Raw genomic sequence first — 16,573 nt, 5'->3', positions numbered from 1 at the left:
TTCTCCCTTGCCGGGAGAGGACATCATACATCGACTGATGTTCCCATCCCGACATAATACAAATGTTTTAGGCTTTCATATTGCGGACCTTGTAGACTAGGATTAACCAGCGGCTTTCGGTCAGCTAAGATACTCTGGGTCTCATGAGCATTCACACTTGAAAAACATTTTTCCGGCTTATCAGATGTTACCGGTGATGTCCCTCCTTCTAAACCAGTGGTTCTTAACCTTCACTGCAGCCTGCAACTTTTGGATCTCGATCGGTAAAACATGCATAATGTTAATAAACACATAGGTTTGATGAAACAAAGTAATTGTACTTGCGCGGCCGTGCTTAATTCGTGTTTCCGATGATTCACCTTCTAAAGAAAAATCCGGCACATCTTGCACCCCCAGGGGATGTGTGCGCACCCCAGGTTAAGAACCACTCCTCTAAACGATCGGCTGTCAAGCCAAACAGCAATATTATATAAAAGCAGATGACGCACCAAAGTGGAACAGTCTGGGTAATTAAACTCATTCAAATTTTGTCATTTCCACATACACAAACAATAGTGCATCGGCTAATTGGCTGTCTATACTTATATTAACCAGCAGCATTTGCCGATCCAAGACTAGTATCACAATTCTTGTTCTCATCGGTCAGGCATGCTAAACAAATACTGTTGGTCCCTTAGATGAACTGTGTTCAAAGGTCTCTGCTATTCCACGCAAGACTAACGGACGAAATCGGCAACCATGGCCCAACCTGGTCTCATGAGTGAAAGCAACACAAGTAAATGATCGTGCTGCAGTATCTCACAGCGAGCCTTAGTTTCAATGTAATTTACAGATACATTTCTCCTCCTGTTTGCTATCATAACACGTAAACAAGTAATGACACATTCCAATGAAAACCACAAACAATGAATTATATTCCAATGCATCGTACCTATGATGATATCACATATATTAGGTATATACAACGATTAACACGAACTAAAATCCATCCCAATAACACGCTCAAAACAAGAGCAGTGACACTGGGTTTGATTCCAGGGCATGGCTAACATCATTGGCAATGGCTATCAGAACCGTTCCTCCTATCCTCCTCCCCTTCACCAACTCAGCGTGATGAAGTATGGCCCTTGCAGTTTGAATTTCTCTCTCTCCATGGTCCCGTGTATTTTTCTCCGGGTTCTCCAGTTTCCCCCCCCCCACATCTAGAAACGTCCGTTTAGAGTATTTGGCCGCTATACATTTCCACACGATATGCCACTTCGTTGAGCTATCATTTGTGGCCAGGTCACTTCTCAAAAAGAGCTACCTGGTAAAATAAAAAAGTTTAGTTTTAGTTTTTAAGACCAACTAAAATGCCATTCATTAATAATACACCCAATAAATAGTGTGGGCGCATGTTCATAAAAGTGTCCCTTGCTCAGATGACCAATGGGCTGACATTCCTCTCCGTTGGTGACCCCGAGCCGGCGTTATAAATTCCATATCCCTAAGGGAAGAGGGCCCGTTCATCCACATGACTGCCACTGTTGACTTTTCCAGAAAGTAAGACAGATAGTTGACCTTCATTCATAATCAGGTAAGGTTCCAAATTTCGAAAATTCCTCCCCACCTCTGTCCACCCAGCAGTATGAATGGGTTGAACACAGTTAGTCGTATAGCGGGCCATGTGTGGTGGGGTAAAGCGTTGGTAGAATTCCTTGCCCCAGACCGTTAGGGACGCTCCATCAGTCGAGGTTTTTCAGGCCCGTCTGAAAACACTTTTATTTTCTCTTGCGTATCCATCTGTGTAGGGTTGTTTTATTCTAAGTTTGAATGTTAAGGGTTTTTACTGGGATTCTGGTATCAAGCGCTGCGAGACCTGGTGTGAATGGCGCGATATTAAACTGAGTCTTACTAACTTACTTTCGTTACTTACATCCACAGCGTGGTGGTGTAGGCCAACTATCCTCGAGAGGGGCTCTCTAGAGCTCTCTCTATTCGAGGTCTTTCCATCAGCGGCGGCGTGAGTGAGCAATTGCAGGGCTGCACCGTTACCGTTTTAATGGCGCATGAATACCTGAGGCCTCTATTTTCAAAAAAATTAGCTTTGAAACAAAGTCAGTGTGTAAACAAACCGTGTAACAAACACAATATTATGAAATAATATAATTAAGAGTACACATTAAATAACACATTTTATTTTACCATAACGATAATTGATACGTATTTAACATGCATATCAAAACCAACCTGCATTCATAAGCGTCAAAAATGACAAAGAGCCTAATGAAACGATGGAATAAATTACAAATGTAATGGAAGCAGGATGCAATATCATTCCATGCGTGAGAGGCATCACAAATGAAAGAACATTTTTCAATTGTAGTCCTGTACTAAACCTTGGGAAGTAACATAGACATTTGAAATCACGTCTTTAAATTCTAAGAGTTTTAAAGCTTTTTCTCTTTCTTCACTACGCTAGTCGGTGAAGGTTGGTGAAAGGGGGAGTGCCCGTGAATGGCTCAAATGCCATGTGCTTAATTTAAAATGGACGTGAGCTTATTTCCAATCCACGAGTATTACATTTGGAAACAATTAAAGTGGCGCTCATTTAATCGACGATCGGCAGAGTTAAGACCCCGACTGGCACCTTAATCCGGGTGCTCTCCCGAATGGGACCCCCAGCCAGATTAAACATGATAAAGGGGACATAAAAATGGAGTAAATTAAAAGGCTAGAAGCCATTTGCAAGCTTTATTTTAAGTCTGTAAAGCAATACCCGGGCGCGGGCATCAACTTTATTTTAGAGGCATACGTTGGAGCGACTCCAATAAATTCCAAAACGTCCGGCTAGTTCAAGAATGCCCCTCTTAGCTTAATGAGGATCAAATTAACTCATCACAATCGCAATGTCGCAGTCGGCACTGCCCGGAGACTCCATCGTTTTGGCTACCAATCCAAATTTCTTTCATCAAAATATTCCGGTGAGATCGTCATCGCCTTGCGTAGAGCACCACCACGAGAAGAGGCACTGGACGATTCAGCTTCCCGTGTCGTACTTCTGTTGCCTCCTCATACACCGACTTGATGCCACGTCAAAATACCCAGAAACGCTCAGGAATGTCACAAATATTCTCAAGAAAATGCTGCGTTACCCCAAGGAGAGACGAGGATATGTCACTGTAACTAACTTGGTGGTTACATCACGGTGTATATTTTGTTATGGGAAATCCCCTTTAAATCTATTCTTAGAAATGAAAATTGATTTATTACAAAGGTCATTACATATAATTTCGTTAAACAAGCAGTTTAAATGCCCGAACAAAAACATCTTAATTTTACAATTATATAATCGCTCTTTGTGGGTCTACTGGGTTATAAAGTCCTCCGCACACCGTGCCAGTAATGGGGATTATTGACTATACTTTTCCACGCTGATCAGCAGTGAAGTGGGAACCAGGGATGATTCAGATATCGCTCACAAGTGATGTCAGCCACGGCTGAGAAGCCGAACGCAGGTCACCGGGTTCATATAAAGCGGACCAACCACTGCGCCACCAAACCTCCCATTATCAACATGGGCTGTGGTGTCTGTGTTTCACAACAGGCTTACATCCTTAAAATCTCGTGTATTCCACAATGAGTATGGTGCAAAGTTCAAGTCTAAATATTTTACAAAATATCAGATATTGTCAGGCAACGCGCACAGTGTAACTCTGTGCGCGTGCAGGGCCTACAAGAACAAGTCACACGTTTATTATGTTTAACACGTTAGCAGGCTTTCGCGACCAAAATCATCCATAATAGAGTTTTTTTGAGGTTAGATCGCGTAAATATATAAATGTGTCGTGAAAACCCACCTTACTAGTTGGCTGTGTCGGGTGGTGGCGGGTTTTAACGACACGTTTATATATTTACGCGATCTAACCCCACAAAAACCCTCTATTTTGCATTGATTATTTTGATAAAAGTCAAAGGTTTAATTACCCAATATCTGATTGTTTATAATTAGCACAAAGAGAAACCAATTCGATAGCCTGCCTAATTTATGACACCCATTACTCAATTCAATTACACGTTCGAAAAAAGTATTTGAATCAAATCAATACGGCTGTTGGTCGTGCAGTCTGTTTAATTAGCTGCTCCGGATGGAAATAAATGTGGGGCCTTTGTCCACTGCATGTGACCTGTGGAGATCAAAGATTCCCCCCCTCATCCACCAATTAAAACAGCCTGGTTACACGCATGTGACTTCTAGTACATCTGCGTGTCCTTTGCAGTGCACACTACTGGAACTGCTCGTCTGTGAGTGGTCAATGCTCTTCTTCGTCTTCTTCTCAACATTGATGCTGGGCCTAAAGCGTCTCTTGGTTCTCCTTCATTAATCTTTCTACCTTGTTTGACACCATTAATCACGCGGTCCTTCCGAACTGTCTCTTCTTTGTTTTATTCCAAGGTTCCTTTCTTATTTCTCTGACTGCTCCTTCTTTATTTCTATCCAAGGCAAATCCCCTTCACCTACAACTTTTCCCTACGTTGTCCCCCAAAAGTTCTCTCCGAGGTTCCCTTCTCTTCTCTATCAACCATCTCCGCCCCCCATCCCCCCTTGGCAAACTCATCTCCTGCGTCAACATCCCTCATCACTTCTATGCTGATGACACACAGCTCTAGAGTTATTTTGACACCCTCTGATGCTGACACTTTTTCCCATCCAATCTGCTCATCTCTCTCTCCTGTCTCCTGCTAGACCTTCAACAACCTCCTCCAACTCACATATATTTATAAACAAAAACACGAGGTCTTGAGGGTTGGGAAGGAAATCTCTTTTCTTAATCCCACTCAAATGCATTCACTTTCTCAACTATAGTCGTTTTAACTGCATCACCAGTCTCCAACATCGGCTTCACAATTGACCCCCGAACTCTCTCCGACTCCTCACATTTTTCTCAAATTCACCTACTCAACATCTCCCGCATTTCAAAATGTCTAACACCTTCTGCTGCCGAGATGATTTGCCCGCCTTCATCACTTCGCGACTCGACCACTGTGACTCCCTCCTCTACGGTATCCCTAACGTCCTCCTCCACAAACGCCAGACGGTCCAAAATGTTGCTGCCCGCATTCTCACCCGCTCACGTAAACGTGCTCCGCATCAGCTCCATCCTCTATTCCCTTCACTGGGTCTCCTATAATATGGAAACTGTAGTCTTTAAAATCCTCTGAAGCCTTGGCACCCCCTATCTTCCCTAATATCCCTCCATACCTCCTCCCGACAGCTGCAGTCCTCTGACAAATGGCTCCTATTCAAACCCAAATGCAATCTATTATCCCTTGGTTGTAGGCTCCATTTCCCCGTTCGGCACCCTCGGACCAGGAACTCCCTTCCCCTCTTCTCTTTGGTAGCCATCAAACTGACAGCCTCCCGGGGTTCAAATCTCATCCCGAAGAACCCCCCTCCCCTCACTGGTCTTCAAAGGCAGCGGCCACTGCCCGCTGTCGCCCCGCGTCCCGTGGTCGAGACCGCTGGGAACCTCGCGGTCCCCAAAATATATTTTTCCACCTTCGTCTCCCCCCTGGCCCTCTTTCCTCCGCCAACTCTCTCCACCTTCCCTTTATCGTTCCCTCCCCCCACTGCCCTCCCCCACCTCCAATTGACCGTCCCTAGGCCAGAGGGACCCTCCTCCTTCCTTCCTACGGCCCCCCCCCCTCTCCCTAACCCTTTCCTCTCCCCTTACCTTTCCCCATAATTCCCCCCACCACCCTTTGCACTGCCCTTACTCCTCTACCACGCCTCCCCTCCACATCCCATTTATCGCAGCAGTTTGGGTTTAATTTAGTTTATCTCTTGTGTAATTGTAAGCTATTTTAAGTCATTCGAAATTTTGTATAGATTTTTTTTTTATCAGTTACTTTCCTATCACGTGTGAAGCGCACCGAGACGCCCGGCTGCTGTGAAGGGCGCCTTCTGTCAAAAACAGATGATTTATTTATTTATTGTTAACCAATAATTATTACGGCACGATGCTCAGTGGGGCACTGGCAAGTGGTCATCTGCACAAATGCACGTGCGTCAAGCGAGACGAAGCAGACGGTGTGACCGGACGAACTTGTACAGCAGAAAAGCACTGGATTTTCTCAAGGTGATAGAGAGGTGCTCCCAACGCTTTCACATCAATAATACCACACTAATCAGGAAATATGAGACGAGTACGAATAGGACCACAGAGCTTTTTGGAAATCGTTGGCAGCGGCTCACCGCGTGGCTGCTTTCCAGCTCGTCTTTTGGTTCCTCGCGCCTCCGAGTGTCAGTCTCTCTCGCAGAGAGTGAGCAAATGCTGTGCGTGTTACAAACTGAAATTATATACGATTATTATTATTGCACAGTACATGTGTGTGTGTGAGTATATATAATATAGTTTATATACACTGCATTTAAAACAACTTGCCTCTTTTTCATTAAGACCTTTATTCATTTTTATTTCCTACGCCCATGGAAAGCCAATGCTAATTCACACCATGACATTAATGGGCGATGCATGCAAAGGTTCAGCCCCACGTGTGCTGGTGTTCTGGCACGGAGGCAGCATACAAATCCGAGCTCTTAGCTGCGTGCACAGGCATCTGGCCCGAGCTGGAGTCAGGAAATAGAAACCCACCCACACTACGCAGGAGGAGGAGGGAGATGTGGCGCAGTGTAACGTAGAACAGAGCAATGCACCCCCAGGGAATGCACCGTGCGAGTCCTCACATCTGCGATGCCGAGTGTTTATTATTTGCCCGACTACAAGAGCCACTCCGTTGCACAAATTCCCCCAGTGTGGTAAGAGGGGGGGGGGGAGTTTTGTGCGGGGGGGAGGTGAGAGGCCACGAAACACAAGGCCAGGATCAGCGACTTGAGAACTGGATTCTGGGCTTCAAGGCTCGGTTTGCAAATCAAAACAGGTGTATTATTGACGCTGCCAGGAGATTCGGAGCAGCCTAATGAATGGCCCAAATCGAATTTGCAGCTGGTGAAACCTTCCCGAGGCACGGAAAGACTTTATGAACAGTTGAGCACAGTACAGCGGCATAGTGCTTTGGAAAATAAAACAACACGGAGCATTTGTATCTTGATCTCCAGGGCACGAGAACAACATTTAAAATAAAATATCTATTTTCATCTACCCTTTTACGACAGAATATTAGAAGTCACCAGACCTTGCAAAACTTCATGCTGCCTCTGTTGTATTGTACAACATAGATACACTTTAGATTGTAATTTATACACCAACAGCAATACAAATTGCTATTGCTTCAGTTGTAACACACGGTACAATTACGTATGCAGCCACTCCTTGACAACAAAGCTATTTATTTCTCAGAAGGAAAGGTCACAAAATTAGATATTGATTAATATCTCTTTCAAGCACATTTAGCCGTCCACCAGACCGTGCAACGTAGCCATGTAGATTAGTCTGCTTTTATATCTGTTCTCACACAATGTTGCCAAATTAAGGAAGGGTATAATACTTTCAAATTCATATTTGATTTGCGCAGCCTTTCTGTGACCGTCCCGGCCTCGATAAACTCAATACACGTACAGCATTTTGCTCCAAATGGCAGTGGAAATTGAATCACAGGTGTACGTGATCCTGGCTCCAAATCCATATGTGGCCATTAATGCAGTGAGCTCCCCAGGCCACCCTCATACACTTGACATTTCCAAGTGACCAACGTCTTGCATGGCTGACTCAATTCGCATGCATTTATTCCACGAAACATTCAAAACTCCTAACCCAATGCACTTTGGGAAACGTAAAATAAAGCGACTTTGGAACCACTGGAACATTATTAATTTCGCGAAACTGCCCAGGAGCATTTCCAGCCACACGGTTGGCCGTTAATGTAACGCAATTTCCACGTGTGGAATAGAAACCTCAAGAGTCCATTCTGCGTGGAGGATCGGCACCGAATGAAACGCAAATAGGTTTATTCTTTGTGAAAGCTTACACGGAAGTACATCACTCACTCAGAAGCCAAAACTGAATTGGGACTAGGACGTGTCAAGCTTAATGTTACCATGGGGCCCATAACAACTGCTGTCGGTTGCTGCGTGGTTAAATAAAGAGAACGTGTGCGGACTAATGCAATGTGAATGCTGGGGTAAACTTCTTCCCGAAAGTCACCCAAAGAGTGAACTTTGAGTAAGCGGTTATATTTATTTCTTTATTTTACAATCAAAAAGATGAAACCTAAGGAATAAAAACTAAGCAAGAAGGAGCCTGACAAGGGCTGTGCAAGCGAGGGCGACTCATCTTCTTGGTTCTTTCGGTAAAGTCACGTAGAAGGGAAATAATAAAATAATAAAAATAAAACATAAAATAATTCTCACGACGTTTCGGCCACAACGCAAGCAGCCGTCCTCAGGTGAAGAACAGGTCAGTCGGAAAGTCTCATTCAGACTCATTCAGACGCTGTCTTTCCGACAGACCTGTTTTTCACCTGAGGGCGGCTGCTTGCGTTGTGGCCGAAACGTCGTGAGAATTATATTTTATTATGTTTTATTTTTATTATTTCCCTTCTACGTGACTTTACCGAAAGAACCAAGAAGACGAATCCCTGCAGTCGCGAAAGCTTTAAATCGAGGGCGACTCGTTACCTTGAGGCCGTCGAAGACGAAGGCCTGGTCATCGGAGCCCAGGGCGACGTCGGGCCGGCACCCGGGCCGGGCCCAGCCCACTCGCATGTCCCCGGCCGTCACCAGCTCAAACTCGAAGTACCACTTGCCCGTGCGCACCGCGTAGAAGCGCTCCGTGCGGAACTGCCGCTTGTGGACGCCGTGGACGTCAACCCGGGTAGCTGGCGGGCAGTCACACCGCCCGAGGGTCAAAGGGCAAGAGGGTAGGGGGGTTGGGTGAGGCGGTGGGGGGGGTATGAGTGAAATTCGTTGGGGCACGTGAAAATTAACAAGGTAAGATAAATCATGCAGTTGCATAGATTACGGAACACTTTCCAACACAATTTGTTTTAAAATATATATCGAGGTGACATTCCACTGACATTCAACAACATCTTTTTCTTATAAAAGAAAAACTAAACATTATTTGGCTCCAAAATGTGCATGAAGATCTGTACATAGGCAGATTTAAGGATTGAGCAAGTCACTTTAAAAAGTAAATGGCTAAATATAATTGTCTCCCTGCTCAAACAAGCAAAGGGACAAACAAACATCACTAATTTTGATTTAAAGCTTTCGTGACTGCAGGGATTCATATTCTTGGTTATTTCGGTAAAGTCACGTAGAAGGGAAATAATAAAATAATATAAAACAATAAAACTCTCAGAAAATTCAAATTTTCTTGCTATGGATTTCCCACCTGATGATGATTGCTTGTGTTGCTGTCGAAACGTCGTGAGAATGTTATTGTTTAATATTTTTATTATTTTTTTATTTCTCTTCTACGTGACTTTACCGAAAGAACCAAGAATATAAACACCACTAATATTCACCTATGGTCCTGAACCAGTGGCGGAAATTCCAGCTTCCAAGGAAAGTGTCAGTGTCCTCCGCAGAGCATTCACGGTGGTTGTGAATGCAATCACACACCCCAGGGTATAATTTACATGTATTCTGTCGTCGTGGAGATTGAAAAAGAATTTCCCTCCATATCCACCCAAAAGAACAGGTTTGTCACAGGCAGCCATTTTAAACAACCATATCGCACTGTGGTGCATGTACAATAATATTCATTTTAAACTATCATTGTTTTTTTAGCAGTTAAGGCCCACTGAGCTATATAGATCTTTTTCATAACAGACCTGGCCACAAATGCTAGCTCAACGAAGTGGCTTATAGTGTGGAAATTTGTATCAGCCAAATGCTCTAAATAGATGTTTCTAAACGTGGGGGGAAAAACTGGAGGATTAAGAGAAAAATCCACGCATCCATGAGGAGAACATGCAAACTCCAAAAATTCAGGCGGTAGTGTCGGGATCGAACCCACAGCCTCCTGCATACCAGGCGAGGAAGTTAATATCTTGCCACCGTGGCGCTCATTAGCACAGTGTGGCTATGAGCCAGGCATTGTGGCACACTCCTGTAACCCAATACTTTTGAGACAAGGGTTTGAAGACCCACATATATTTGCGAAACTCTAAAACTCCCTGGACTGCAAGATGGCCAGGAGTTGGTTGCACAAAAACTGGCTTTCGGATTCTGTCTGTGTGGAGTGTCATGCCATCATGTGTGTGGGTTTTCTCCTGGTACTCCGTTTTCCTCCCAGAAGCAAAACACTCACTCATGGCCTTGATCAAATATCCCAAAGTAACAGGAACCCCCCCTGAAAAATGTTTTAAAGACTCGGTGAGGCCTTTTGTGATAAACAAAGGACATTTCTTCAAATGAGATAATAATTTACGTGTAACAAATGAACTTGCATTAAGTACAACCTTTACACATAATGAAAAACACACGAGGCTAGGAATGGGAGCAGCGGGGACAACAACAACAACACATTGCGAGCTAGCAATTCGTTGAACAAAATTGACTGAAATTTCAACACGTCCCTATGTTCAAATGAGCCTTGAGCTGTGCTTACCTCGATTAGCGGTCACAAGCCACGAGTAAAAATTCCACATTACCATGGTGGGAAGGGGGGGGGGGGGCAAGTCGTGCCACATTACAACCGGAATCACTAAATCACGTGACCCAAGGAATGTATACAATTCAGGTTCCTTAAATAGTTTTTATTTGAACCAATCTCTACTTTGTGCTTTACAGGAAGCAAACCAGTTTCCAGCGTGGAACTTTCAGCACTGTAATCGCTCTCTCCGGTTTACATCAGAAAGGAAACCTTTCACTCGAAAGGGTCGCCTTTCAGAGAGAAAATTACAAATCTGACAGCGGTGCCGTACAATAAGATTTGCCCGACGTCATTCCGGTTATATCACTGCCATTTATTCCAAGCTGGCAGTGAGCGCAGACAGCTGTTACATCATTGCACAACTGTATGGTATTGAGGGCATTTGAATGAGGCAAAGGCACACAGAAAGGCCGAGCAAGAGGGCAGCTATTTGACCACAGACGTCAATGTCAGTCGGCTCAAACGAATATGGGCCTGCACACATATTTACTGGCAGCCCCGCGCAAGGCGTGGGAATTTCCGCATCCCCACGGCGGAGTCAACTGTCCCCAGAGGACGACCCATTTATTATTTGCTGCTAGAAACGATGAGAACCTTGAGCCGACAACCAACTGGGACCGCCAAGTGCAACGTTGCAAATGTCACCAACATCCTGACTGAAGCCACCGGCATTACCAAAACGCGTAAAAGTGAAACAAATTAATTGTTTATTTTTATTCTGTGCTTCCAGAATGAATGCTTTTTCACGGAAGGCACTTTTTGTGCTGTTTACAACTGAAAGTTTTTTTTTTTCAAACGCACTATGTGTGCAAGACAGGTGGTTGGATTGTACACGCATAAATACATTATAACGGTGGCATTAAAGCTTAAAGCGCTTTCAATACACACAGCATGATCACTCACACACATAAACCTGGTCAGATAAACACTGTTTGTAAACAAGTAGCAATTTGCACAAAGGGCCTGCTCTTCAGGGTGCAGATTACAAAGCTCAACGTTTTGCCTGTGACCTTTAGCAAATGTTGATGTTAGTCTGTGGCTCTATAACTAGAAGGTTACGTTAGGAGTGGGTAATGAAGAGGTCACAACATTGAACACTAAAAACATTTTCAAGGCTATACAATCGGGTGACGATGTGATACAGTGCTGAACTCACCATTGGAAGTTTGCACATTTGAATGATTTTTTATGATGATATTTGTTTACCCAGGAAAGTCTCACTGTTTCACGACTCTTTTGTCACATTTTCACAGGAGGGGGGCGATATTGCTGCGATGTGTAATCCCAATTGAGTAATTTGCAGGAATTAATTTAGTACTGTTTTGGAATGTTTGGCCAATGCCAGTTACATCACGGGGGTTTTAGCGATGCGAGGAATCCGGAAAATGTGGAGGAAAACCACGCAGGACAGGTGGAGAACATACAAACTCGACAGACGAAGGCACCCGAGTCGGGAATCGATCCCGGACCCGGCTTGTTGTCAGGCTCAAGCGTTACCACTACGCCACCCTGCCACAGAGGTCGCAAACGGGTTTTGATTCCTTACCCGTACCCTACCGCACCAGGGTCGCAAACGGGTAACCGAACCCTACCCGTACCCGGCCGGGTACGAGTAGCCGGGTATTGGGTAGGGCACGGGTATCGGGTACCCGATCGCGACCTCTGGGATGAAGCCATGTTGCAGGCGCGGGTGGGTTGATTCTAGGAACTTGAATTGTGAGAAGAGACAAGACGTTGGGAAATGAGTGACACCAGTGACTCACGGCCTACCCGTACCCGTACCCGGCCGCACAAGGGTCGCAAACGGGTACCCGTACCCGGCGTAGCCGGGTATCGGGTAGGGTACGGGTATCGGGTACCCGATTGCGACCTCTGCCCTGCCACCCATCCTGCTCGACTCACTCGATGACCTCCCCAGACTCGACAACACAAGCACGGCATTGTGAAACATCAACGACAGTTGTCACAGTCAGATTTGAACGACACCCATGAGGAATGTCCAACATTGGCTCAGAGCCACCAAACAGAGATGAGTGTCACCCCATGCTCGTTTTAAGTAGGGAGATAATTTTACTTCACTATATCTACATACATCAGGAACAATACGAGGTTGAAGAATGGTATACTAAAAATATGTACCCCGACAATTATGTTTTTAATGGTATCCCTTGACGTTTAGTAACTTACACCAAAACTAAAGCCGAATAGAGTATAATTATCATTTGATATTGTTATTATTGTGTTTATTTAAGGCAAAAAAACTAAAATAATGACAGTGTTTTAAATAGTTTCACCACCCCAATACATTTTTTAACAGAGTAATAAGTCATAATTTGTCAGCAAATAGATTAAACGATCGTTTGAAATAGAATTTTTGCACTGTGGGTAACAGCATTTCAAATTGTACCATCAATGTTACGTGAAACGGAATTGGTCTGGATCGCGTTTTATTGCACGAAATTTTGTCTAAACTTCAGAAGGAAGGAGACAAAGGTGGGTGGTGTGTGGCGCTGACCCCACCACGCACCCAGTGCGGCACAATGGCCTTCACAGGCACTCGTTAACAACGCTCATTAGAATACTTTAGTCATGCGAAATATGTGTATCATTGAGTGAGTGATAGTAGGGAGCGGTAGTGTCGCAGTTAAGAGCGCTGCACTACGAACCCGGCCACCCGAGTTCGATTCTCGCTCACGGCCAACACCAGTGACGATTATCTGAATCGGTCCTGGGCCTGCTCTAGGATGACTCGGTCTCAAATACGTACCTGGTGCGGTGTGTAAAAATATTCTCACTGGGGAGACAAAGGCAAAAGGCAGTTGGGTGTGGTGCTCGCTAACTGCACTTGCCTCAACAGTCTGGTAAGGCTATACGGGGGACCTTTGTCTTTGATAGGCAAAGCTCGTGAATCCAATGAAGGAAGAGAATGAGTGAAACAAAAAGAAAGATTATAGGGACCGAGCAATAATATTTGTTCACACTACATAAACATAAATACAGACACGTAGCCAGACAGGACAGAAAGACAAACTTAAAACTGACCAAATAACAAAACACAAAAAAATGTAGACTGCTGTCCTAAGACACAGGCATAATTGGATGCTTGTTATCGCAATTATCAAATTCGTTGACGATAATCCTGATAAAATACGCACAAGGCCAAAGCAGTCATATTGAGGAATGAGCTGCCTATCAAAGAGAGGGCTGCTCCTTGGGGTATTTAAAACAAACTGGCTGGTCTGCAATGGCCACGTGTTGTTCTTCACATTGGTTAAGGGAGTCTATTGGGTTACTTATTGCTATGCCTGAGAAATATCGTGTCCCTCTGCCCATCTGAGGGCACTTCACATATTTTCACAAAAAAGTACTAAATCCTCCCATGCAGCAACTGCTATGAGACTGAGCACGTAGCTTACCAAATGCTCAATTCTGCATGGAGTTTGGACAAGATCGACAATGACATACCCTCTAAAAAGTGTATTATATATATTTTAAAAAATCTATATACGAGTGCAAAGAGTGTGTGTACCTGATATAAGGTATCCATTGACATAAACGGCCATGCTCAAGAAGTGTACCAGTACGTGCATTTGCATAGGCAAATCTCACAACATATTTCCAGCTTGTTCTTCCTTGCTGTACAGCAGGAAAATACACTTCTGAACACAGAGATGGCATGGCTCATAATGTTATTGTCTATGTGTACAGCAATCAAATCTGTAATTAAAGACAAAACCCCTCATAACAAAACAATAACATTCTTGATAATGGTCGACATTGTTGTGTTTGTCTCATTATTTCCTGTCAGTCAGTCGTGACATTTGCTCAAGTTAATTTAATGGTGACCGAAGATAACAGGGTCAACAGTGCAGTTCTTCAGAAATTGTTGATGATTTTTTGCATTAGGCTGAGTGCTTTTTGTACACGTTTGCACGTTCTTTGAAACATATAGTTACAGCTGCATAAACAGCCTGGACCAGGCCCAAAATAAGTCGACCTGCAGAGAAATGTAGAGCATGTGTCACAGCAACACCATTTGATAAACAGAGACAGAGGAATGATGAAGAGGAGAGAGGTGAGAGACGGCTGCAAGGGATGGGCTAAAAAGGGGGAGGGTAAGAGAGAGAGTCTCTGGATCAAATTCAAACTGTATATCCCTCGTAAACATGGAACGTTGGGTCAATGTTCGTCTCACGATTCCAACCGCATTCCAACGTCGCCCCAACGTTACATGTTTACTGGTCAGCACCATTGGATAGCAGTACCAAATGGGCGGGCAGCTCAAGCTTACATGAGTGTTTACGTGGGATCAGCATTAAACTTTGCTGTTACAGGAGAATAAAATAACCTCGGAATGCCGACGGCCAATGCCCGTCACAAAGTTGAAGAGCAACACGTATTTTAAAGCTTAAAAATGCGTTGGTTTTTTTACAAGCATAACCTTTAACTATGAATTACATTAAACTAAATTATTTTAGTTTTGCCCTTGATGTATTTTTTTTCTTCTATTTTGCAACTTGAATATTATTCTCGGAATGAAATCGGAGCCTTAAACACGTATGCAGCGCTTGACAACGTACAGATTTATTGGCTCAGAGTGCTCGATTAAAAATAGCCAACAGCAAAAGTCCCGTTAAAGGAGCAACGGGTGCAGTCTTCTAATGTGCAGTGGCCCCATTTAAAAAGTAAGCCTGACAAATAGAAATGTCTCAGATATGTGTGCATTTCAAACAAGTGCACTGCCTTGCTAACGAGACCATAAACGCACCTGACAATAAGGCAGACTCGAGATACAACGTGTGCATATGTACATTCTCCACCGAGCACTATGAATGGGTATGTAAGGGTGTCAGGGGAAGGACTCCCACCAATAGGAGGGTTAGTGGGAGGGGTAATCGAGGAGATAGAAGGGGAGAACGGGCGGGAAGAAGGGGCCTTTGGCGGGAACGAGATTGGGACGGCTGGGGACAGGTGTGGATGGGAGAAAATGATTAAAAGACGAACCCCTGCAATCTTGTGTCGGCTCTCCTTTACAGGTACACCACAAGCCAGTCGATCAGAAGCCACGTGCACAGTGGGGTAAATGGGGGATACTCCCACCTCCTGCAGGGTGTAAGAAGAGTCTAAAATATTCCCGTTTGGGGCGCTCCCTGCAGTGGAGGTGCTTCCGCCAGCAGTGGCATGAGCAAAAACAATGAATACAGCCTCATCTCTCCCACCAACATAGTGCTAATCTCCCATTAACACTGCTGCTGTGCGCATATGCGGGGACGATACTCTTATGCGGTGACGGAAGCTCATTCATGCTAATCTCCCTCCTTAATCTCTCTCTCCCTAATCTCCCCCATCAATACAACTGACGTGCTTGCGTCCGGGGATGGAATTCCTTTCCAGCTCAGACCCCGCCTGCTTGCCCTTCGCCACGTAAATAACCTCTTGTTGTAACAGCTCTCTCGCTGGTTCAGCAGTTTCACTGCTGGATAATTTTTTTCCGCCTGAGGACGACCGCTTGTGTTGTGATCGAAACGTCGTGATTTATTATTTTGTAATTTATTTTCTTTTTCTACCTACGTGACTTTACCGAAAGAACCAAAGAGCAATGAATACAGAGTTGCACCTTTGCATTTTTGTACGTGCGTGTGTGCATGTCTGTTTCATTTGTGAGGAGCGAGAGCGTCAGCGACTTCAGTGCGATTCCCTGTCATTTGCTAAAAACAGTGCCCATTTAAATCTGAACTGACACAGGGGCCTACCTTGGGCCGACTCAGAATTAATTGAGTATCTGGTGCACTGTGTGAACATAAGCACCGGTGAGATGAGAAATGGCCGGGTGTCGTGCTGGCCACGCCACCTTCTCTTGTGCCAGTGCAGGCTTTCATATACGTGCCCGATGACAGCATTTGCCATTTGCCGCCCCGGTTATATGTTAAAGGCTACACGGGAGATCTTTGGTGCACGTCTGTATTGCGTCT

At 44.6% G+C, this 16,573-nt stretch overlaps 1 protein-coding gene across 1 annotated transcript in view; it reads right to left on the bottom strand.

Moving 5' to 3' along the window:
- The window catches only part of LOC133347254 (ryanodine receptor 2-like), a 323,764-nt gene that overhangs the window by 151,315 nt on the left and 155,876 nt on the right, over positions 1-16,573 (bottom strand). The window contains 1 exon segment of the mRNA XM_061559372.1: positions 8,618-8,817. Within this exon segment, the coding sequence (XP_061415356.1) occupies positions 8,618-8,817 (200 nt within the window).

The sequence above is a fragment of the Lethenteron reissneri genome, chromosome 25, assembly GCF_015708825.2.
Source record: "Lethenteron reissneri isolate LAM-NWPU_2019-01 chromosome 25, ASM1570882v1, whole genome shotgun sequence".
Lineage (NCBI taxonomy): Eukaryota > Metazoa > Chordata > Hyperoartia > Petromyzontiformes > Petromyzontidae > Lethenteron > Lethenteron reissneri.
This window is presented reverse-complemented; position numbering and strand designations above follow the sequence as displayed.